General features: G+C 47.5%; 1 protein-coding gene across 1 annotated transcript in view; it reads right to left on the reverse strand.

The window, feature by feature from the left end:
- Nucleotides 1–24,764, reverse strand: part of LOC311246146 (myelin basic protein-like) — a gene marked incomplete at its 3' end in the record, with an annotated part of 159,894 nt that overhangs the window by 77,036 nt on the left and 58,094 nt on the right. The window contains exon 2 of the mRNA XM_084336256.1: nucleotides 16,510–16,568. Coding sequence (XP_084192382.1) covers nucleotides 16,510–16,554 — 45 coding nt within the window. The 5' untranslated portion in view covers nucleotides 16,555–16,568. The remainder of the gene's footprint in view (nucleotides 1–16,509; nucleotides 16,569–24,764) is intronic.

The following is a 24,764-nucleotide window of genomic DNA, read 5'->3' on the forward strand; positions in this document are numbered from 1 at the left end:
AAAATCCCGATGCTCACCCATAACTGCATAAACAGACACGCACCCCTCTACCTTCAGGAACTCATCACTCCACAATCCTCCACCCGTACCCTCAGATCTGCAGGTAGCCTGCTCCTTCGGGTCCCCAATACCCGGCTCTGCACCATGGGTGACCGAGCCTTCTGCACGGCTGCACCACGCCTGTGGAACAGCCTCCCCATCCAGCTGAGGGCACCACAGAGCCTGGACTCTTTTAAAGCTGTAAATCTGTTTAAAAAGGCCTTTGACTGTTAGCTTTTTATTTCTTTTTCTTGTGATATTATTATTAAATGTCTTTGTGCTGTTCTCTTTAATTTTCTGTTTATACTATGTTTTTAACTATGTTCTATTTTTATCTTATTTTTATTCTGTATTAATTTTTTTTTACTAATAATTAAGAATTTTTTTAACTATGTTTTAACCCTGTAGCACTTTGGGATCCCAGCGAACAAAAAGTGCAATACAAATTCAATTTATTATTATTATTCCTGAGGAGTATAGACTTACACCACTAGTTTGGGGTCATTGGAAGTATTGAGATATAATACATCGCTGCTGTCGGGACAAAACCTCATAACTCCATTTTTTTATATATTTTTTTTTATATAAATCAACTCCGTAGATCATCCTCCATATGTGTGTGTGGGTTTTACAAAGTTTATACAATGGGAAAGCATTACACCGATCATCTGTCTAAACCTCCTAACTCTATTCACCCTCAAATCTGTGTTCGTTTTTTTCATCTGCTGAAAAGTTGGGTTTTTGGAGTTATGAGGTTTTGTCCCGACAGCAGCGACATGTGTCTATGTGTCTAAAATGCAGAAGACCATTGCTTTGATTTCTGAGACGTTACGTGTGGCTCGTGGGGCCGGAAATTACTATTTGGGGGAAATTCTGCGATTCCTACTGATGCCCAGTTTAAGGCTCGTATTGGCCCAGTATCCAACACTGGTATTGATGCAGTGCTATCGCCATGACGACGGGCCTCAAATTGACTTTGGTTAACATGATGACGAGGCCAAAGAAACAAAAGCAGCGGGAAAAGCCTGAAGGAAGAGGACGAAGTGGATGGTGCCTCCTGCTGTTTCAACGATTGATTATAGCGCGATAATAGTGAACGGAATTATCTACCACCATCATTATTACAAAAACACTAACGGGAACATCATTTGTTTTTCTGCAGGCCGTGGGTACCGTCGGTCTGCACACATTAATCGTCTCTTCATCCCCCGTGTTCTTTGCTCAGTGTGTGTCTTACAGGCCGAGGACACCAATCAGCTCTAGCCTGAGGCTTTCTGCTGTCCTACAGGTGGAGTCTGCCCTGGCCGACGGCAACAATGACACCACAGGCCCATTTCGCCTGTTACAGACACCAGGCGGGCAGCCAGCAGGCTCGCGGTCCAAATGACACGGAACTGACACAGAGAGCACTTCTGTGTCTTATAATTAGCACTTCTGTCGTTTTGTTTTCTCCGTCCCATCGTTCGTTCGCCGCGTGGCTCAGGGATTTTGGGCCGTGTGCCCAAACCTGACCGTAGCCGAGGCTGAATCATAACGATTCGCCATAACGATTCGTTTCATGGGCTGTCATTTTAAAATGGGTGACAAAGGGACTTGAGGCGAGGCAGAGGTTAATTATCTGATGTCATTAAATTACACTGACGTCCTGGTTTCAAGCCTCCCGTCTCCTTCCACACAGGGCAGAACAATGGCGGGGCTGCAAACTCTGGACTCAGAGAACAAAGATTAATTCATTACAACCGTCCTTGCCCTATTCAATTAAAAGGGACATTTATTCCTTTTCAACAAGTTAATATAGGTCTTTGAGGTCCCAGAACATGTCTTTTACGTTTTGGGCTGAAAAAGACCCCACTCAAATTATGCATTCTAGTAGCCTCTATACCTTTCTTTGCCTGTAACGAGTGAGCTGCTTTTATCGTACAAATACGATAATATGATTTTGCAGAGCAAATACAAATACATCTAGCAGTGATGTCGTTAAATTCTTTGTTAGAAACACATTTTTAGGTATTGGGGGAGGTGAGGGTTTTGACTGAATTTATTTTCTTTCTGTTGGTTCTTTTTGGACCTGTGTTATAATGTGGGAAACATGAAATAAAAAGACCTTGATAAAAAAAATACATTTTAGGTTCAACCTTAGAAAAGAGAGGATTTACTTGCGAGCTGCCATCTTTGTAGCCTACATGTACCTTTTATCAAGATATCTTCAAGTTCACACGCACTTAGGCATGTTATTAACTACAGCGATTGTGACTGAAATTCTGAATGACTCGTTTCTAGAGGGAGGGTTCTTGTCACAACTAAACAGCAGAAAAAGTCACAATGCACATATTTAACTTGTTCTCAGTGTTGGGACAACCCCTTATTCTGTAAAAACAATGCAAAACACAGGAAAAGGCCATTTCCACAATAGGTCCCCTTTAAGGGTCTGTCCCAGTCAGCCATTTTCAGCCACGTAGTAGTGCTGCGTTCAGCTAGTGAACCTCACATCTCACCCAGTTCAAATGCACACCATGAGATGTTCCAATAGCACACTTATAACCCACTGTAGTCCTTACTGCACAGCCACTCAACATAAGGTTGTATTCCTCTGTTTATATTGCACTATGCCCATAAAAGACTTTGATTTATGATCCTGACTTGGGTGTAAAGTCTCAGATCTCTGCCGGTGCTTTCATGTGTTTGATGTTTTCCTGCAACTATAGTTCAGCTTTAAAGCCTGCAGAGAGAAGTCATATGCAGGTGACAGCAGCACACAGACACAACCCATCAGTCACAAAAGGAGGGGCCGGCCGTGGCTCAGGAGGCAGAGTAGGTCATCTGGTAATAGGAAGGCTCCCGGTTTGATTCCGGCTCCTCCCGGCAGTGTGTCGGAGTGTCCCTAAGCAAGACACTTTAGCCTGACCCCTAACTGCTCCCAATGAGGTGCATGGTTGCCTCTGCCGTCTGGGTGTGAATGTGTGAGTGAATGCATAAGTGAGGCATAAGTTGTAAAGCGCTTTGGATAAAAGCGCTATATAAATGCAGTCCATTTACCATTCACAAAGGCTAAAATTGCCTGTGCCTCACTCTTTTTCGTAAATCATCACTGAATAGAGCGAGCCGTTTTGCAGGGGTCGCCTTGACGATGATAGAAGACATGCCGAATGCTGAAAAGATTCACACCAACCGCCGTCAAATATCCTACGCTTCTGGTGGCAGAAAGGGCAATGATCTTTTCCAAGATGTGGAATTAATCATTTGGCCCATTTTCAGTAGGTGAATAAGTCCCTGTTGGACGGCTGTAGTTTATGATTTCAGATTCAGATTTATTTATTTGTATATCAGCCCAAAGTCATATTACGTGTCTCAATGGGCTTCACAGACCCACACCAGAATGGTTTCACCCCCAGAGAAGACAAGGAAAAACCCCCATCGAAAAAATACCTTACAATAGGTTAAAGAAATACAGTGAGGAAATAATATCACTTTATGGGTGGAACATTGAGCCAAATGGAATCCTGCTTATTACTGCCCCTGAGCTAATAGCTATGTGATATGCATTACTGTATATATGTGCATGGGAAATATACCAATATGTTGTGGGAATTTGTATGTTGTGAATCATTATACACAATTTTGTTGTATAAAGTATGATAGAAAGTTGCTAAAGGATAGGTGGCCACCGATTTTTGGCAACATTTTAGATTTCTTATTATATTTTGACAGTAATCGATAGTACAAAAAAAAACAAGATATTTAAACGTTATCCAACAAACACAACAAACAACAAACAAACAAACAACCAAGTCAAAGATTGGAACGAGCAAGCCGCCTATCAAACCCTCTAGTGTCACGCATGCTTGTTGTTATACGCATAACAGTTGTGCACGTACACAAAGGTCTTCTGCTAACACATAGCTGCCTGCTAGCTACCTAGCGAGCCGTGGCTTTGGAGGCATCCTGGTGTGTTCTGATTGGGAAGGGCATTGTTGAATTTGATTTAAGGATTTGAAAATATGTGTCTGCCCAAAATCAATGGCAGCCTATTGCTCCTTTACGTCAGATTTTGCACAAAATAATTTCTGAAATATTTGAGAATATTCCATTTGATGCTCTATCACACCACCAGAACAGCATGGCAATGTAAAGTGTGATTTAAAGCCAAAACTGCAACTTTCAAATTACATCCCCTCAAATATTTAAAGGTGCTATAGATAACATTCTAGATGTCGGACTAGAGCACCAGCATGTCATTTATCCAATCAGGTGCATTCCCCATGGGGAAATGGGAAGTAGGGAAGGGATAGATGTAAACAACAACAATCATTTTGGAACCACACATTTATTTTTCAATTATAAATTAATTAATCAGTAATGTTTTTTGGGGAAACGCAATACTTTTATTCTGCACAATTCTAAAAGCTCTGTGCTCTTTTTTTTATTACTCTACATAAAATGTTATCTATAGCACCTTTATGATTCAATTATTTGAGAAATTTGAATATGTGCTTGTTATCATCAATTTACACAACTGAATTGTGTATCATTCTTGATATCTCAACGTTATGATTTAATCCTGACAGAATCACATTTAATGCCAATAAATCATCATATTGAAATATTGTCCAGCCCTAATCCTGCTATTATATCATCATTGAACATTTTATTTACTTGTTTCCATGGGGACCAGCCCTAGATGTGTACCTGGAAGGGGTTTACTGGGTAACCTGTATTACTCTAACTGATAATGGTCTCCCTCACATCTGCCTTGTTGAGAGAGCTGTAGGCTGTGAGGAGGAGGAGGAGAATGATGAAGGGATGATGAAAAGTGAGAGAATAACCATGGAAACCAAAACTCACTCTTATGCAGAGCTGCCTCAACGCCAGTACATCACACAGCCTATAAAAGAGCTCTGCCTCAAGTACCGTAAAACAGCCCTTCACCAACAAACAATGCTGATTATTTTACATATAATCTCACACATCCAAAAACTCTAAACAGTTTTGCACACATTCATTTAGTTTGGGATACAATTAGTTAGAATATGGCCACCAGTGATGTCATCATGGATATTGAATTGGATTGGATTGGATATTGAATCCTTGTGTTGTGTTAATTACAGCTCCATGAAATGATGCAGATGAAACATTTGCAATACCTTGTCTTATAGGGAGCGCTATCATAACAAAAAACTGTTGGATGTGTGTGAGATTATGTGCAAAATAAATCAGCAGTTCAGCAATTCACTGACCCCCACGACCAAATTACTTTGAAAGCGCAGTAATAACTTTGAATGTATAGTTTCACAAATATTAGTTATCAGAAAAGTACACAGACTATTTTCTTCTGCGTGAGGAAACCATACCTTTGTGGATCCTCAAGGGGAGTGTTGTGGGTTTATGTTTAATTTTTAATACATTTTTTGTAAAGTGTCTAAAATAAAAATAAATTTGATTTATAAAATATATATATACGGGCGCCCCAGTGGCAAACCACATAGCTCGCTCAGCCGCGACACAGCCGACCCGGGTTCGACTCCCGAACCCGTCGTTATTTGCCGAATGTCTTCCCCCCACTCTGTCTCCCATTCCTCATCTGTCTCTCCCTACTGGACTGCCCAGTAGAAATAAAGCGATAAAAAACGCCAAAAAATAAATCTTAAAAAAAAAAAAAAAAAAAAATATATATATATATATATATATATATATATATATATATATATATATATATATATATATACATATTATTTATTCAATATGTTAAAATTAAGCATTACATCACACGCAGGAGTGGTTTGTGACCAATAAACCATGCCTAGGGGTGGTTGTTAGGCCCGAGGCGCAGCCGAGGGTCTTTAGACCCCCCTAGGCATGGTTTATTGGTCACAAATCACGACTGCACGTGGTGTAAAGCTTTTATACAACTGCCAGATTCATCCAACCTTATTTCTATACAATAAACACACATTAATCGAAGATTTATTGAAAAAACCATCCGCCAGAAAAAGTAGTTCCCACAACTCCATGTGGAAGCAGCTTGAAGTGCATCCAACCAAACTAACACATCCAACTGTGTATTATTGGAATGATTGAGAGAAGTTGCCTCATGTGGAAGCAGCTTGAAGTGCATCCAACCAACTAACACATCCAACTGTGTATTATTGGAATGATTGATTGAAAATTTATTAAAACGTTTTCTTTGCCCTATAGGAAAAAAACGTTTTCTTCGCCCTATTTTTTTATTTATTTCTTTTAGCCTAAACTTAACCAGTTGGAAACCAGGGGTACAGTAATAAAATTAGCAATCAACCAATCAATCAATTCAATAGACCATGCTCACTTAAAACAGCGCTGCTTCTCTCTCAGTCTGACTCCCCCGCTGTTGCAGACAGGAGTGTGTGTGTGTGTGTGTGCGTGTGTGTGTGTGTGTGTGTGTGTGTCACAGTGTGTGTGTGCATGTGTGTGTGTGTGTGTGTATGTGTGTGTGTGTGTGTGTGTGTGTGTGTGTGTGTGTATGTGTGTGTTTGTGGGTACGCCAGCGTCGGACAGTGTGAGAGAGAACGCTGCAGTCGGAAAGTAGGAAGGAAGAAATTTAAATCAATCAATTAATCTATCAATCAATCCGCGATTTTTCTTTTGTTCTAGATTGAGTCAAGACCCATCAATTACATCATCCAACATTGTTTAAAATACTAACACATTCCCCTTGACAGAATCGCTTCATATTTAGTCGTTATGGTGCTTTCAACATAACCATTTGTTCTCCGCGATCCTGTTTTCTCCCGGAGTGAGCCGGGGAGGGTTATGTGATTTGGTTGTGGGCGGGTCCTGAGCCCAGGACCGTGGATTGTTACCAATAAAGACGTGTGAATGGCCAATCAGAATCGAGAAATTTGCATGCCGTTGTATAAGGGGAAATAATACAAGTATAAGTATAGCACTGGTTAGTTAACTTCCTCTCTAGGCAGAGATGTTGACAGTGAAACATCCTGCATCTCTGTGTGTAGGAGTGTGGGCTATCATAACAGAAGGCAGATGCAGATCAGTGCAAATGCCAAACGTGGCCCTCCTGAATTTTTGTTCGATTACAGTAATGAAAAGCTTTGCCCTCAAAAGGTTTCCTTCATTCGTGTTGCTGCTTGAACCATACTGTAACTTTACAACAGTGAGCAACTATTTCCTAATTTCCTTTGTTTATTTCCTGTTGCAAATCAATAAGAGGAAAACTGAATATTTAACTAAATACGTTTAAATGCTTATTTTAATGCATGTAATATACTTTATATACTGTATACTATACTATTAACTGAAGTAGCTACACACAAACTGATGTTTTAACTGAAATAGGTACACACTAATTGATGCTTTAATTGAAGTAGGTACACATGAATAACTTGACAGTTTTACAGACATCTTCACAGAATATACAGTATATAACGTAAGGTTATGTATATAACCAAGTTCTATGAATACTGGTGACGCTCAGCGTCATTCTGCACTAACCTCACTTCGTGCCTAGCACTGAATAAAAAACTCCACAATGTACCTTTACATACCGACATCCGTCTGGCCACACCCCTATCCGCTTACCTTCATAAGCAGGTGTGTGGTCACCTACTCGCCTCCTTCCCAAACTTTCACCACAAGGCGAGATCAAGGGCCGCAGTGGCGTCCTGATGCTGAGCGTCACCAGTATTCATAGAACTTGGTTATATACATAACCTTACGTTCTATTTCATTCTGGCTTCCGCTCAGCGTCATTCTGCACAAGAGGAGCTGAGCGGAAGCCAGAAGCTCGACAAATGTACCCCGCTGAGGCCCCCCACAACCATCAGACCGGAGAGGACAGAGCCCCCCCGACCCTCCCTAATGGAGGGATACCCTCCCTATTGGAGGACGGGAGGGAGACGGATCCGACCGTGCGAAGAGGAACTCGAGCAACTCAACGCACAGGATGAGCAGACCGTGGCTTGACCCCATGACTACGCACACGCGCAACCCGCATGCCACCAGGGAACGAACGGAAGGAACAACCCTCGTTACTGCCCCCAAAAATCACGGAGTCAAGAGCAAACTCAACCCCGTGGCAAGGCCGTAGCAGCGGAGCGCGAAGGAAGACCCAGACCCCCTGAAGGGACTGGACCCCCTGGAAAAAAGGGGGCCCGGAGAGGTCAATGACGCCAGGCATCAAGACCTCACCAGGCGGTCACTTAGTGACACCGCCCCCCACATCGCCAGTGTATTCGGACAGGGCCCCTCCAAGAGCGGGCCCTTCCCCCCATTAGTACGCCGCCTGGCACACTGACCCTGCAACACAGGCAGTCAGCATGGCCGTAACTTTGAAGCACTAAAAAGGTTAACCATAACGGAAGCAGGCAGCGCACCGGGGAAACCAGGCAGCAGGCTGTAGACCCGAGCCTGGAGCACTGCGGACGAGACAGGCGCCAAAGGGGTCAACTGAAAACAGCACCCCGGCGGAAGGGGCGTATGCTGGCATTGTTGCGCACCATGACAAAGCCTCCATAAAAAAAAACCCACCCAGAGGGGTCAAGGCAGAGAAGGCTGACACGATTGGCAGACGTCATGAACGTGCAGGGGCACACTCAACCGGGTAACCCGGGAGTTGACTCTGCTCCAACACACCAGGGAATCAACCACCCTCTTGGTACCACATACGGTGGTTGTTCCTATAAACCCTCTAAAACATGAAAAGAGGGCGCCACCCAGACGGTCCCATTTGTACCGCGCTCAGTGTCCCACCCCAAGGGCGTGAGACCCCTCTACCTATGTCCTGATCTATTCCGTTAACATCCCCCAGATATGAACGAGAATCCGTCGAGACCCAGTAACAGGCTCTCGGAAGAGGAAAAAATCCCCCATCCCAGTTGCCCTATAAAAACGCTGTTTTAATAACAAGCAACCAAGGTGTACTAGCCTCCTGCATGATTCTTAACAGAAACACCCCGAGCCAGCACTATGTACGCGTCGAGACCCAAACACATCAATGGATAGTCTAACCAGACACCAGACATTGGTCCTTCAAGTCGCCTGGGAGAACGACAAGAAGTTTGTCGTGCTTCATATTCTTCACTCTTTTTATTATTAAAAAAGAAAGAAACACCGACTGACATGAATCCCACGTGACGCGGCCGAGGGTAAAATTTTTTTACATTCTTACATCCCGCCACCCTCACCACAGAGGAGAGACGGGACTCCTCAGAGAGACTTCCCACGTGAGCCATAGATTGAAAAGTCACAGTAACATTGAGTCATGTGACCAACAGACTCAAGTTACACGTATATCGCGCGTAGTAGAACAGTAAGTTCTTACGCTCTGCCCCGGCAACTTGACAACAGACCCTACATACGGGTCTAAAACTCACGGAAGCCGTCGTCCAATAGAAACGTGCTTAGTGATGTTTGCTATGACGGGGGGAAACCCAAGACTCAACCGCCTGTGATAGGTGCGGAGTCTGGGAAACCCTCCCCCCCCCCCCCCCCCGTGCCAAGCTGCCTAACAGCTTGGCCCTGACCGAATGAAAAGAGAGTCCAATAAACCCCCTGACCAATCAGAAGAGGGAAGGAGGGGTTTATCCGGTACCCCCTCGCAAGCCCAACCCTTGCAATACGACAACAACAAACAGCCATACGATACCTTAAGTAGCAAAATGCTAATGAACAGCGCAAGCTAATTCAATGCACGCTAGCCACAGACACATCTGTGAACAGGGTTTATAACAAGGCCAAGTTGTGTATGTGTGAACCCGACCCCCGTATCCATGTTGTAAGACACAGAAAATCTGATAGAGAGAGAGAGCGGCTGAGCCGCGGTACTTTTTCATACGAGCATTACTGCAGACCAACACAATAGTGTTGCGGCTCAATATCACTGTTTAAGCAACAGAGCACACAACTAACCTCTACCTTTATGTGAAGATTCAGGTCGAGGCAGAAAAACCCTTTTTCAACCGAGTGTAGGCTGCAGGCCTTGCTTAAGCTCTAACATGAATGTAACGTCTAGCCCTCCTATCAAACCCATACTAGCGAAAGATTCACACGTCACATCCCCATCATATGTTTGGTGAATAAACACACAGTTTGTAACAAAAAATACAGTCCCTCTTTTTAGGAGGGACTCTTTATTTCTTTCAACAAAATTATATGTGGGCCGGGAAGGGAAAATAGAGGGAAAAAGTCAATTATTTTTTAGCGACGCCTGCCACGAGCCGCTCGGGACTTGCCACCCCGTGGAGCCCTGGAGGGACGGTAAACGATCGGCGGCTGGACATGACGATCCCTACCGTCACCTCCGGGCGTAGATGGGCCGGCTGCAGTGGCGGAGGCGCCCTCTCTCTCTCTTCTTCGCCGAAGGGCCAGCAGTGGCGGTGGTAGCAGCGGCGGCTACGGCGGCGGAACCTCGACGACGCGCCTGCCGTCTGACTCCACTGGCGACATCGGGCGGGAGGAAATGAGGCTGGAGCACGGAGCGCTCCTCCTGCATCTCCCTGCAGGTTGAGGTCATCAGCTGCAGTGCCGACCCGAATAGTCCAGCATCGGAGAGGGGTGCCGTCAGAAGTGGAGTCCTCTTCTTCTCCGGCACACGCGCCTGCTCCAGCCAAAGGTGGCGCTGGATTAGAGTGGCCAGGGCACGCACTTTCCCAGCGGCTATAGCCTGCGGCTGAATCAGATGCAGGATGGCTCCTGCCGCCTGGGCGAGCTGATCATGTTGTAACTCAGTCAGCTCCGTGCCGCCCGTCAGTATCCCGGACATGAATCTCGCCAGCTGCGCGATGTTAGAAGTGGCAGCCAGAGATTGCGTCGCGGAGATAAATGACTGGTCACTCCAAAAAGCCAACCGCCTCGCCGATTTCCCTTGGGGAACCGGCTTCCGTAACGGCTCCCACACCACCTCAGGACAAAGGAGCGCCGCCATCGGCCTATCAAGCCGAGGCACGCCCTCCTTCATGCCTTCTACCAAACCCACCACCCTCGTGACTTGCACGTAGGCGGGGGTAAGGCCCATGATGTGGGAGACCACCTGTCCCTGACGGACGTAGGCCTCCATTGAGGGGAAAAATGGACAGACAACGTCCACCCCTCTCACCGGGCGACGTTGCCATAGATGACCTATGAGATCGTCAGGAATAGGAACAGGCAGTGGCTGCGGCAGCGGCACGCCGTTTGCGACTGCCGCCGCCGCCGCCATGAGCTCGGGGAACAAAGCACGCAGTTCCCCCTGCATATTTTCCCCCACCGAGCTCGCGTCCCTCACATGCAGCAGACTACTGGTTAAGGAGCCACATTCTGATGTGGCTGATAGCAGGGCATCCCGCCGCCAAGTCGGATGTTCTAACCCAACATCTGCGTACGAGGAATCCCAAGGAGACATCTCACCCCCCTCCAGTGTTACCTGGACGGGCGAGGGACATGTCTCCACCGGGGCTTCGAACAAGAACCCGTCCGCTTCTACCATGTAGTCCTCTGTTTCCATCGGCCATGGAGAATCAGACGCATCCTCATCCGGCTCCAGCAACTCACCAAAACCAGGCCGTTCGCGTCTGCAAGCCACCATCTTGCGACGGGAGCGAGCTGACGCAAAAAGTTTGCGTCTCAAATCCCCCGCAACCAAAGGCGCCGGCCGCCCAACAGCGGACGACTCCCCGGAAGCAGAGGAACCAGAGCCGGAACCAGGCCATCGCACAGGAGACGGCGCTGGTGCACCAGCTCCTTGGAGAGGCAAACTATCCATCGGACGCCTACCGGGCGTGGCTGCCGACCACGAGAGAGGCCTCAACCCCGCTCCAAGACGTACGACAGAGATGGAGAACGCTGGTGAAGGGTGACGTTGCGAGCGCGACCCTCCGAGGTAAACATTATGACTTCGCTTTTTTCTTTTTACATATATGAGAGAAGAAAAAAGCAAGAAAAAATGTAAACACGTATCAACTTTCTTCAACTAAACAACCTCGTCAAGTGTGGGTATCTACCGAAGGCACTTCCTTGTGGTGAAAGAGGAGGCGAGTAGGTGACCACACACCTGCTTATGAAGGTAAGCGGATAGGGGTGTGGCCAGACGGATGTCGGTATGTAAAGGTACATTGTGGAGTTTTTTATTCAGTGCTAGGCACGAAGTGAGGTTAGTGCAGAATGACGCTGAGCGGAAGCCAGAATGAAATAGAACTCAAGGCACAGAAAACACTTGCCACATTACAACCACAGGGGGCATCCTCAGGTTGAGTCCTATTATAGAACGCCACATTCTGACAGATGCCATGTCAGAAAGCCCCAGCAGTACGGCCTGTTCAGTACGGTACGGAGGTTCAGTAACTTTATGATGCTTGAGTAGGTTTTTTTTTTGGTACTCCTTCAGTCATCTTAAAACCACCAGATGTCTACTGTATTCCTGGTTTTATTGAACGAGCTTAGCACGGTTACTTTCAAGAAGTAGATGTATACTTTACTCCCAAAAGAGACAATAAAAAGGTATGACTTCACTGACATATTCTACAACCAAAACAATCATGGAAGTGGACAAGTGTGTCAAGGGTTTAACCCCCATGCGGGTCCAACTAAGTAAGTAGTAGACACTAATAACATGCAATGTGTTGACAAGGGTTAGTAGCTTCTGGCTGATTGTGTAGGTACTGAGGATAGTAGGGTTAGTAGCTTCTGTCTGATTGTGTAGGTACTGAGGATAGTAGGGTTAGTAGCTTCTGTCTGATTGTGTAGGTACTGAGGATAGTAGGGTTAGTAGCTTCTGGCTGATTGTGTAGGTACTGAGGGTAGTAGGGTTAGTAGCTTCTGTCTGATTGTGTAGGTACTGAGGATAGTAGGGTTAGTAGCTTCTGTCTGATTGTGTAGGTACTGAGGATAGTAGGGTTAGTAGCTTCTGTCTGATTGTGTAGGCACTGAGGGTAGTATGGTTAGTAGCTTCTGTCTGATTGTGTAGGTACTGAGTGTAGTAGGGCTAGTAGCTTCTGTCTGATTGTGTAGGTACTGAGGATAGTAACTTCTGTCTGATTGTGTAGGTACTTCGGGTAGTAGTGCTAGTAGCTTCTGTCTGATTTTTTTATCCACTTTTTCCCCCTCTTTTTCTATTTTTCTCCCAACCCAATTACCCGCTGTGCCAATTCTCCCCTCCCCTGTCTTGAACGTTGCTCGCATATGCCCCCCACTGGCCGGTTGTAGGGAGGATAGAAGCCTTGCATCACGTGTCCCCTCCGGTACACGAGGAGGCAGCCTGTCACATCTTTTCACCTGCCAGCGCGGACTCTCATTGGCGAGGTGTAACGTGTGGGAGGCTCACACTACCCCTGCCATTTCCTGTCTCTGCTGTGCAGGCATCCCCAACGGACCTGTAGGAGTCGCTATCCACAACGTCCAGATTACCACCCATCGACTTCCACCCGCTAACTCTGCCAATTGAGTTAGTATGACGACTGGCCCAAGCCGGAGGCAACGCAGACAGCCAGAGTCGAACCCGGTGTCTCTTGCGTTGGTGACAAGCGCAATGTCCGCTGCGCCACCCAGCCGCCGAACAGAGGTTATTGTTGAAAGATAAATGAGGCTACAAAAGGCGCTACAGGTGAGACAGTAATCACTTATGCACACATCTGGGCAGCACTCAAAAATGTAAAAGCCTCTCATCTACACAGAGACATTTTGAACGAGGGGTCGAGGATCCAGGAGAAAAACAACACATACTTTGTATTTGTCACGTGTTATGCAATTCCAGACTTGTATGACACTTGGATGAAATGGTGCAGAATAAAACCCTTCTCCGGGGCACTCATGAAGCAGTGCACAGCTGGGAGTGCTTAGTGCATGGGAAGTGACTGAGAGCTTAGCAGAAGGTCATAACTAAATCTATCTGAGGGAGCCTGCCAGCTTGTCAACAGCTTGTCCACAGCAAGGTTCGAAGTCCTGGGACCTCTCTGATAAAGGCCAAGGCTGAAGGAGATAAGGCAGGGAGGAGAACTCTGCAACATCTGCTTCTTTCTCAGGACTAACGATAGAATCATTCCCACCTTTACAAACACACCTCTGCTCACTGACAACTAGGACTGGACCCTCATAGTCGATTGGTCGGATTGATCTTAATCGATTAGTCAATATTTATGTTTTTACCTGAATAAAGATAAGCAGAGCTCTGGTAAGCATGAGATTTAAGGCGGTCCGACTAACAATTTAGTTAGTTGAGAACAGCCCTTCTGAAAACCCATATAATTCCACATGTACTGTACAACGCCACACTGATGAGCCTACAAACCACACTAACGGCTAGATCCACAAAGAATGGATTGCACGGAGCAAGTTGCACCCTTACTTACAATTCATTATGAATTGAAAATGGGGGACCCTGATGTAAACAAGACGAAAGTCTTTCTCTGGTCTGCATCCCCTTAACAATTGTGTGTATTGAGCCGTACTGTATTGTACCCATTCTGCAATCTGTTAATAAAATGTTCATTCAATCAATCAATCTGCACGGTGATTGAATGAAAATGTTATTAACAGATTGCAGAATGGGTTGGAGGGAGGTTCCCGGTTCGATTCCCGCTCCTCCCGGGCCGTGTGTCGATGTGTCCTTGAGCAAGACATTAACCTGTTAAGCTGTAGCCCTATTTTCAGAAATCTCGCCTAAAGGTACATGCCTAAGTAAATGGAAGATTGCTCCACTTCTACAAGGCCAATTTGCATGTTCTTGGTATCTAGGAACATCTAGGGACCTAGAGGTATGTATTTCCAGTCTCAGAAATATTGTGTCTGTTACTAGGCTTGAGTAAATTGTAATGAAAAAAGGGAGAATATAAATTATGATTTATTTTTGCATCTGTGCTGGTGAATAACACCATGTTACAATTGAGCTCATTCAGCACCTTCTTGAGATAAAGTGCAAAAAAAATCTAAGCAAATGAATAAAGGGAAGATGATTAAACAGAAGGATCTGTAGACAGTAATAAATGATAATCGATTTTAATTATAAATTCATATTTGAATGCCCTCATGAGGACGATTCGCGCCGCGCCACTTTGCCGACCTCTAGCGGCTTGGGTGTGCATTTATTTTAATACAATATATAGATAGAATTAAAGCCCTATTTGTTGCCTGTCAATTGCCCTTTCAGGTGATAAAATCCGTTCAGCGGTTCTCGAGTTACATTCCGATATGTGAGGCGTCCGCCAAAGTACACATTACCACCCCCGACCTCCGGGGGCTCTAGCTCCGTCAATCATTTGGCGATCTCGAAGATTTTTGGACAAGGTTGTAGCCAATGAGTGTGGCTTTCCAATGATACCCCATGATATGATAATTGGGGATCTAATACGGTCTGCAATCTATTGATCGATTTATGATAAAGAAAAGGGGGACCTACGGGCTTAACAGGTTAACTCCTAATTGCTCCCGATGAGCAGTTTGGCACCTTGCATGGTTGCCTCCGCCATCGGTGTGTGAATGTGTGAGTGAATGTGTGAATGAATGGGTAAAATGTGAGTAACAAATTGTAAAGCGCTTTCGATAAAAGCGCTATATAAAAAAAGCAGCCATTTACCATGTACACCACTTTCCCCTCCGTTGTTTGCCTTTAGCTGGCCTAGAGTTAGCTAACTGACAAATTCCTTCTTAACCCTTTCACTACCACACTACAGAAGGTTAACCTTTCACTACCACACTACAGACCGTATGTAGTGTGGTAGTGAAAGGTTAACCTTCTGTAGTGTGGTAGTGAAAGGGTTTACCCTTTGTCGTGTGGCAGTGAAAGGGTTGACCTTCTGTATTGTCGCAGTGAAAGGGTCAACCTTCTGTAGTGTGGTAGTGAAAGGGTTAAACGGTAGAATCTGTAATGCTGTTAAGACAGCGACCTCTAAGCAAAAGAGGTGTAATCATTTAGTTTTGGTCTGATGTGTGGCTTGGAGTTTATAGTAATACTATTATAGTGTGAATGGCCTCCTGTCAAATTACATTTAATTAAATTTATTTCAAATTGGATCACAACTGTAGGAATTATGACCATTATCCATGGAGGAACAATATGGTCATGCTCATGTGGATGTATGATTATGGTCATAGCCGCTAGCCAGCTACAGAATCAGGGACTGTAGGAACCACACACTCCACTCATGCGGCAACCGCTAAAAAAATCACTTTAAATGTCACTTTAAAAAATATAATCTTTAGAAACACTTTAAAAGAAGGAGGTACTGTATAGTTTAGATACATTAAGAGTTAACATTGTAAATCGTATATTGCATAGTAGTGTACCGGTATATAAGAACCAGTTTCTCAGGAACCTAGCATGTCTCTTTTATCTTTATGCATATCTATTTAATTTGTTCTATGCCTATTTTATTCTATTTTATTATTGTATTTTGCACAATCAATGTGGGCAAGACCACCCGCATTTCACTGTATGCCCTGGTATGTACAGTATGTGACAAATAAACCTCTTGATTCTTGATGATTCTTGAACCAATCCCTACACCTTACCTTGGTGTCCGTCTGTGGCTCCCTCTTTCCTAGATGTTGCCCCATGCTGTCCACAGAGGCTGGAGAGAACAGAGAAGGAGGTCAGGGTGAGACTCTAAACAGTGCATCGTCTTAAAGGGATACCTGTAGTTCAGTACCCTCAGCCCTATTTCCTACGTACCGACGGCGATGTTGATCCTTGAGTCCTTTCTCAGCACAATCCATGCTGTTCCTCATACTAGCTCTGGCTAGTTAGACACAAACTAATGCAACGTCAATGGTGTCAATCTCCTTTGTGTGAAATCTGGAGTAAACTTCAGGGAGCTTGTGCAGGCCAGGACCTTGACCCCATTGACTTTGCATTAGTTTGTGTCTAACTAGCCACAGCTAGTATGAGGAACAGCATGGGGTGTGCTGCGAAAGGGTTCTACCAACATCATTGGTAAGTAGGAAATAGGACTAGGGTTCTCAACTATCCTATTATACTATGTAAATTCTGACCGCTACTTAAAACGGGACAGTAGTTGTTGTATTGTCATCATACAGCACAGGTACAGTGCAATGAAAATGTGTTGGCATTTAACCAGAGATACAGGTTATACAGTTCAGAGTTCATACAGTATGGGTGACAGAGCCTAGAATATAGGCAATAGGGTTCCGAGTTGATATGGTATGGGGGGGGGGGGGCTGTCATCGTGGTACAGAGTTCAGTGAGATGACAGCTGAGGGGAAGAAGCTGTTCCTGAGCCTGCTTGACTTGGAACAGAGATTCCTATAGCGCCTCCCAGAGGGCAGGAGGGCAGTAGGGTACACAGTAGGGTAAAAGGGTCCTCCAAAATGAATGTATAACATGAATCACACAATGTGTATCACATGATACACGTGCAGGGAGGTGATGTAGAACACAACTTTTCCAGAACGTATGAACATGGCCTTGTGTTTTAAACTGAGTACCGTCTCAATTGAGTACCAAGCCAAAAGTGAAATTACGGAGTATAAACAATGCAAGAGCAAAGACCACAGTGGAAATAGACTTGAAAAGGATTTACGAGGCAATAAAGTCATTCAGCTTGTAGATTAGCTTGTAGCACAACAGAAAACTCCATCATGTAATGGAGGAAACATAAAAGGAAATGAGATCAGGTCAGATACTGTAAATAAGACTGATATTATATCAATAAGACTGATATTATTTCAGACTGAGACAACACATTATAACAGTAATTACATGAAGATGACATGATACAATAAAATACTAAAGTAATAATTCATGGTTGAAATTAGGAGGAAAGATGGTTGTGGGAGGAGAATATGGGAGGTGAGAAGGAAGGAGTGAAGGGCAGAGAGAAGGAGAGGAGATGAGAAGGAGAGGAGTGAAGGACAGAGAGGAGATGATACGGAGAGGAGAGGAGAAGGAGGGAGTGAAGGACATAGAGAAGGAGAGGAGAAGGAGAGGAGGAGGGAGTGAAGGACATAGAGAAGGAGAGAAGGAGGGAGTGAATGACAGAGAAGGAGAGGAGACGGAGGGAGTGAATGACAGAGAGAAGGAGAGGAGAGGAGAAGGAGAGGAGTGAAGGACATAGAGAAGGAGAGGAGTAGGAGGAGTGAAGGACAGAGAGAACACAACACGATACTTACAGTATATTCATTGACACTATTTTATTAATGGATTACATGAAAACAAAAGGAGTGAACAACACGTTTGGCACGTCTTGCTTCATCAGGTTCACTCTACGCCTGGTTGTCATCAGGTGTGCCTTTAAATGATCCAACTGCACAGTGAATGTAACAGGTTCACATTAATATCATCTCACTTTCTGATACAAAAGCACTTCAGAAGTCAGTAATAGGCAACCGTAATTCTATATAATTCTGTATAACAAAACTATCAATAAGATTACAAGATTACAAAATAGATCTAAAATATTACAATTCCATAAGACTCATTACCATAAGATGAATATACAAGTCAGTAATAGGCAATCGCATCTATAACAGAGTGTCGTTGATGACACAGCTCTGATGGGCCCCGTGCACAGTCCACTAGTATTTTCTGTTTTTGGCTGCAGCCTCTGGTGAAGATTAAGATTAGCCAGATTAAGATTAGTTACAGGGCGCTCCAGGGCAAAATAACCCACGGGTCTCAAGAGCCTTGTAAAGTAGCCAGTTGCATAATTGCAACATAATGACCATTGTTTGTTAGGGTTTCAACCTTCTTTAATACAGCTGTTTTTTATCACAATTTCCTGGTTTCAACCTCCTTTAATACAGCTGTTTTTAATCACAATTTCCTGGTTTCAACCTCCTTTAATACAGCTGTTTTTAAATCACAGTTTCCTGGTTTCAACCTCCTCTAATACAGCTGTTTTTAATCACAATTTCCTGGTTTCAACCTCCTCTAATACAGCTGTTTTTAATCAGTTTCCTGGTTTCAACCTCTTCTAATACAGCTGTTTTTAATCAGTTTCCTGGTTTCAACCTCCTCTAATGCAGCTGTTTTTGTGAGGTTTTGCCCGCTGCTCACCACCTTTTCTCTGTTTCTTTAAAGCCTACTGTTAGAAATTCCCTTCTCACTCACTCTCTCTAGCCACCACAGGTACTCTCGTTTACTCTCAGTGGCCACACCTGGACTATTATCAATTACCTCTCGCACCTGTGGTGGCAGGCTAATTAGTTCCCCTGTGGGCTTTAAATACCAGGGCTCTTCCCCTCGTTTCGGCGTGGGGTCGTGTTGTATTCATGCTGAGTCATTTTCTCTAACATCTAGACTCTTTCGGGAGATCCTCTGGTCTACCAATGCTGTAAGATGGATCTCTCCAGCCTTGAGATGTTTGCTCCAGCCTTCGTCTGCTGTCGCCGTAGCCTGTGGAGGAGACTGTTCTGCGCTCCCTGTAACTTCCACGGGAGGCACCCCAGCGCTCCACTGCAGACCCCAGCGCAGCTGTTCGTCCTGACGCACATCTAGACCAACGCGCATCTCCCGGACCCTCGGGCTTGGCACGCTCTCCAGTCACCAGCGCGCAACGCGCATCTTCAAGGGCTTTGGCCACCTGTCGCCGTTTGCCTGGAGGGAGACATTGTACTGCGCTCTCTAATTCTCTACGGGAGGTATTCCAGTGTTCCACTCCAGACCAGCGCGCCAGATGCGCTCAAGCCTTCGCCACCTGCCGCCGTTTGCCTGGAGGGAGACACTGTACTGCGCTCTCTAATCCTCTACGGGAGGTATTCCAGTGTTCCACTTCAGACCTTCGAGCTTGGCACGCTCCTCCGTACCAGCGCACAGACGCGCATCTTCCAGACCTTCGAGCTTGGCACGCTCCTCCGTACCAGCGCACTGACGCGCATCTTCCAGACCTTCGAGCTTGGCACGCTCCTCCGTACCAGCGCACAGACGCGCATCTTCCAGACCTTCGAGCTTGGCACGCTCTCCAGACCTCAGCGCGCCGACGCGCATCTTCCAGACCTTCGTGCTTGGCACACTCCTCCTCGCAGACGCACCCCGAGGCGTCTCTCGGTTCCGACGCGCACACCAAGGTGTGGCGCGCACTCTGTTCCTCGGCTCCGACAGCGGCTACCCGGTGGACGACACCCTCGCCACCGCCACTGTTCCGACGCGCACACCAAGGTGTGGCGCGCACTCTGTTCCTCGGCTCCGACAGCGGCTACCCGGTGGACGACACCCTCGCCACCGCCACTGTTCCGACGCGCACACCAAGGTGTGGCGCGCACTCTGTTCCTCGGCTCCGACAGCGGCTACCCGGTGGACGACACCCTCGCCACCGCCACTGTTCCAGCACTCTGTTCCTCGGCTCCGACAGTCGGCTACCCGGTGGACGACACCCTCGCCACCGCCACTGTTCCAGCACTCTGTTCCTCGGCTCGGACAGCCAGCCACCCGGTGGCGATGCCCTCGCCCCGCTGCTGTCCCTGTACCATTACGCATACGCCTGGGTGAGTTTTGATTGTGATGTCACTCACCCAGCGTAGTGCCCTTGCCCCCGTTCCCGCTGCTGTCCCTGTACCTTTACGCATACGCCTGGGTGAGTTTTGATTGTGATGTCACTCACTCAGCGTAATGCCTCTTGCCCCCGTTCCCGCTGCTGTCCCTGTACCTTTACGCATACGCCTGGGTGAGTTTTGATTGTGATGTCACTCACTCAGCGTAGTGCCCTTGCCCCCGTTCCCGCTGCTGTCCCTGTACCTTTACGCATACGCCTGGGTGAGTTTTGATTGTGATGTCACTCACTCAGCGTAATGCCTCTTGCCCCCGTTCCCGCTGCTGTCCCTGTACCTTTACGCATACGCCTGGGTGAGTTTTGATTGTGATGTCACTCATCCAGCGTAATGCCTCTTGCCCCCGTCTCGCTGCTGTTCCTGTACCATTACGCATACGCCTGGGTGAGTTTTGATTGTGATGTCACTCACCCAGCGTATTGCCTCCTTTAGTTCTCACTTAGTTATTAGTTTGGACATTTCATCTCCCACTCTGTTTTGTTCTCTCGTGGATATTATTTTGGACATTTCATCTCCCACTGTGTGTTTATTCACACGAAGATAGTATTTACTTTGTTACTTTGTTATTTGGACTGTTCTGCATCTGCTCTGTTTGTTCCCTTTGAATATTAACCCTCTCCTCTGTTCTGCAGAGCGGCCCAGATGTTTTCCCACCAGTCCCCAGTTCCTCCCTGTCCCCAGCCCGCCTCCGCGGTTCTCTGTCCCCAGTTCCTCCCTGTTCCCCAGCCCGCCTCCGCGGGCCTCAGTCCCCTCTGCCCCTAGTTCTCCCCTTCTAGTTCCACCTAGTTCCTGGTCCCAAGTTCTCCCCTTCTAGTTCCACCTAGTTCCTTTTCCCTAGTTCTCCTAGTCTCTAGTTCCTCTGTTCCCTAGGCGTTCCCTTAACCTTCCCTTAGGCGTTCCCTTACCTTCCCATAGTGTTCCCTTTTCCTGCCCGCCTCTTAAAGGCACTTTACCTTCCCCTCATATTATATTCCTGTATTTGTGTTTTCTCCCTTAAAGGGACAGTGCCCTTTTTCCCTGTTCTAAATAAATATCTGTTTCTTGGCAAACCATCATACCTGTCTTGTGTTGTGCGATTGGGGTCGGTTACAAACCATAACAGTACGACCCCACCAAATCGACGACCCCAGCCAGCACAGACGGTGTATGTTGAGTTTGCCTTTTTTTTTTCTCTTGTTCCCTCTAGCTCCCCTGTTAGCCCTGTTAGCTCCCCTGTTAGCTTGTTAGTCTCCCCTCTAGCTCCCCTGTTAGCCCTGTTAGCTTCCCTGTTAGCCCAGTTTAGCTTCCTTGTTAGTCCTGTTTAGCTCCCTTGTTAGCCTGTTACTCCCCTGTTTTGCTTGTTAGTCTCCCCGGTTAGCTCCCCTGTTTGCTTCCCGTTTTGCCCTGTTTGACCCCCCTGTAGCTAGCCATGCCCTGGCAGCTAACCCAGTCCCTCAGCAGAGCCCCTGTCTGCTAGCTTAGCCCCGGCTGCTAGCACAGCCTCTATGTTTATGCAGCCCTTGCTGCTGGCATAGGCCCTGTAGCTAGCCATGCCCTGGCGGCTAACCCAGTTTCCCTCTGCATGGCCTCGGTCTGCTAGCTTGGCCCCGGCTGTTAGCACAGCCTCTATGTTAATGCAGCCTTGCAGCTGGCATAGGCCCTGTAGCTAGCCAGGCCCAAGCAGCTAACCCGGTCCCTCTGCATGGCCTCCACTTTTTTGTGTAGTTTATCCCACTGCTAGGACTGCCCTTTCAGCTAGCAAGGTCAGTTTTTCTCACACAGCTAGGACTGTCCTTCCAGCTAGCTTGTGCTCTCATGCTGGTCCAGCCCTGTCTGCCAGCCTAGCTCCGGCAGCTAGCGCAGCCTCTATGTTGATGTAGCAGTACAGCTAGCATAGGCCCTGTAGCTATCAGTGCCCTGGCAGCTACCCTTTCCCTCTGCTAGCCTGGCTCCGGCAGCTTGCGCAGCCTCTATGTTGATGTAGCAGTACAGCTAGCATAGGCCCTGTAGCTATCAGTGCCCTGGCAGCTAACCTTCCCTCTGCTAGCCCTTTCCCGGTGCTTCCATGGTTACCCCTTAGCTACCCTGCTTGCCCCTCAGTTCCTCTAGACCAGTTGCTCTAGACCAGTTCTCTAGACCCAGTTCCTCTAGACCAGTTCCTCTAGACCAGTTCTCTAGACCAGTTCTCTAAACCAGTTCTCTAGACCAGTTCTCTTGCCCAGTTCGCTAGACTAGTTCTCTAGACCCAGTTCCTCTAGACCAGTTGCCCCTCTGCTACCCTAGTTACCCCTCGGCGACCCTGTTTCTTTTGCTAGCCCCACTCTTGTGGTGGCTTCCCCTGCTGGCTTGGCCAGTACCTCTTGTTTTGCCCCCTGCCACTCTGTCTGTATTTGTTTTGGGTCGCCGGGTGGCTCCCGTTGAGGGGGGGGTACTGTGAGGTTTTGCCCGCTGCTCACCACCTTTTCTCTGTTTCTTTAAAGCCTACTGTTAGAAATTCCCTTCTCACTCACTCTCTCTAGCCCCCACCCTCTCGTTCTTTACTCTCGTTTACTCTCAGTGGCCACACCTGGACTATTATCAATTACCTCTCGCACCTGTGGTGGCAGGCTAATTAGTTCCCCTGTGGGCTTTAAATACCAGGGCTCTTCCCCTCGTTTCGGCGTGGGGTCGTGTTGTATTCATGCTGAGTCATTTTCTCTAACATCTAGACTCTTTCGGGAGATCCTCTGGTCTACCAATGCTGTAAGATGGATCTCTCCAGCCTTGAGATGTTTGCTCCAGCCTTCGTCTGCTGTCGCCGTAGCCTGTGGAGGAGACTGTTCTGCGCTCCCTGTAACTTCCACGGGAGGCACCCCAGCGCTCCACTGCAGACCCCAGCGCAGCTGTTCGTCCTGACGCACATCTAGACCAACGCGCATCTCCAGGACCCTCGGGCTTGGCACGCTCTCCAGTCACCAGCGCGCAACGCGCATCTTCAAGGGCTTTGGCCACCTGTCGCCGTTTGCCTGGAGGGAGACATTGTACTGCGCTCTCTAATTCTCTACGGGAGGTATTCCAGTGTTCCACTCCAGACCAGCGCGCCAGATGCGCTCAAGCCTTCGCCACCTGCCGCCGTTTGCCTGGAGGGAGACACTGTACTGCGCTCTCTAATCCTCTACGGGAGGTATTCCAGTGTTCCACTTCAGACCTTCGAGCTTGGCACGCTCCTCCGTACCAGCGCACAGACGCGCATCTTCCAGACCTTCGAGCTTGGCACGCTCCTCCGTACCAGCGCACTGACGCGCATCTTCCAGACCTTCGAGCTTGGCACGCTCCTCCGTACCAGCGCACAGACGCGCATCTTCCAGACCTTCGAGCTTGGCACGCTCTCCAGACCTCAGCGCGCCGACGCGCATCTTCCAGACCTTCGTGCTTGGCACACTCCTCCTCGCAGACGCACCCCGAGGCGTCTCTCGGTTCCGACGCGCACACCAAGGTGTGGCGCGCACTCTGTTCCTCGGCTCCGACAGCGGCTACCCGGTGGACGACACCCTCGCCACCGCCACTGTTCCGACGCGCACACCAAGGTGTGGCGCGCACTCTGTTCCTCGGCTCCGACAGCGGCTACCCGGTGGACGACACCCTCGCCACCGCCACTGTTCCGACGCGCACACCAAGGTGTGGCGCGCACTCTGTTCCTCGGCTCCGACAGCGGCTACCCGGTGGACGACACCCTCGCCACCGCCACTGTTCCAGCACTCTGTTCCTCGGCTCCGACAGTCGGCTACCCGGTGGACGACACCCTCGCCACCGCCACTGTTCCAGCACTCTGTTCCTCGGCTCGGACAGCCAGCCACCCGGTGGCGATGCCCTCGCCCCGCTGCTGTCCCTGTACCATTACGCATACGCCTGGGTGAGTTTTGATTGTGATGTCACTCACCCAGCGTAGTGCCCTTGCCCCCATTCCCGCTGCTGTCCCTGTACCTTTACGCATACGCCTGGGTGAGTTTTGATTGTGATGTCACTCACTCAGCGTAATGCCTCTTGCCCCCGTTCCCGCTGCTGTCCCTGTACCTTTACGCATACGCCTGGGTGAGTTTTGATTGTGATGTCACTCACTCAGCGTAGTGCCCTTGCCCCCGTTCCCGCTGCTGTCCCTGTACCTTTACGCATACGCCTGGGTGAGTTTTGATTGTGATGTCACTCACTCAGCGTAATGCCTCTTGCCCCCGTTCCCGCTGCTGTCCCTGTACCTTTACGCATACGCCTGGGTGAGTTTTGATTGTGATGTCACTCATCCAGCG

This window comes from Notolepis coatsorum (genome assembly GCF_963971535.1).
Source record: "Notolepis coatsorum genome assembly, chromosome: 19".
Classification (NCBI taxonomy): Eukaryota; Metazoa; Chordata; class Actinopteri; order Aulopiformes; family Paralepididae; genus Notolepis; species Notolepis coatsorum.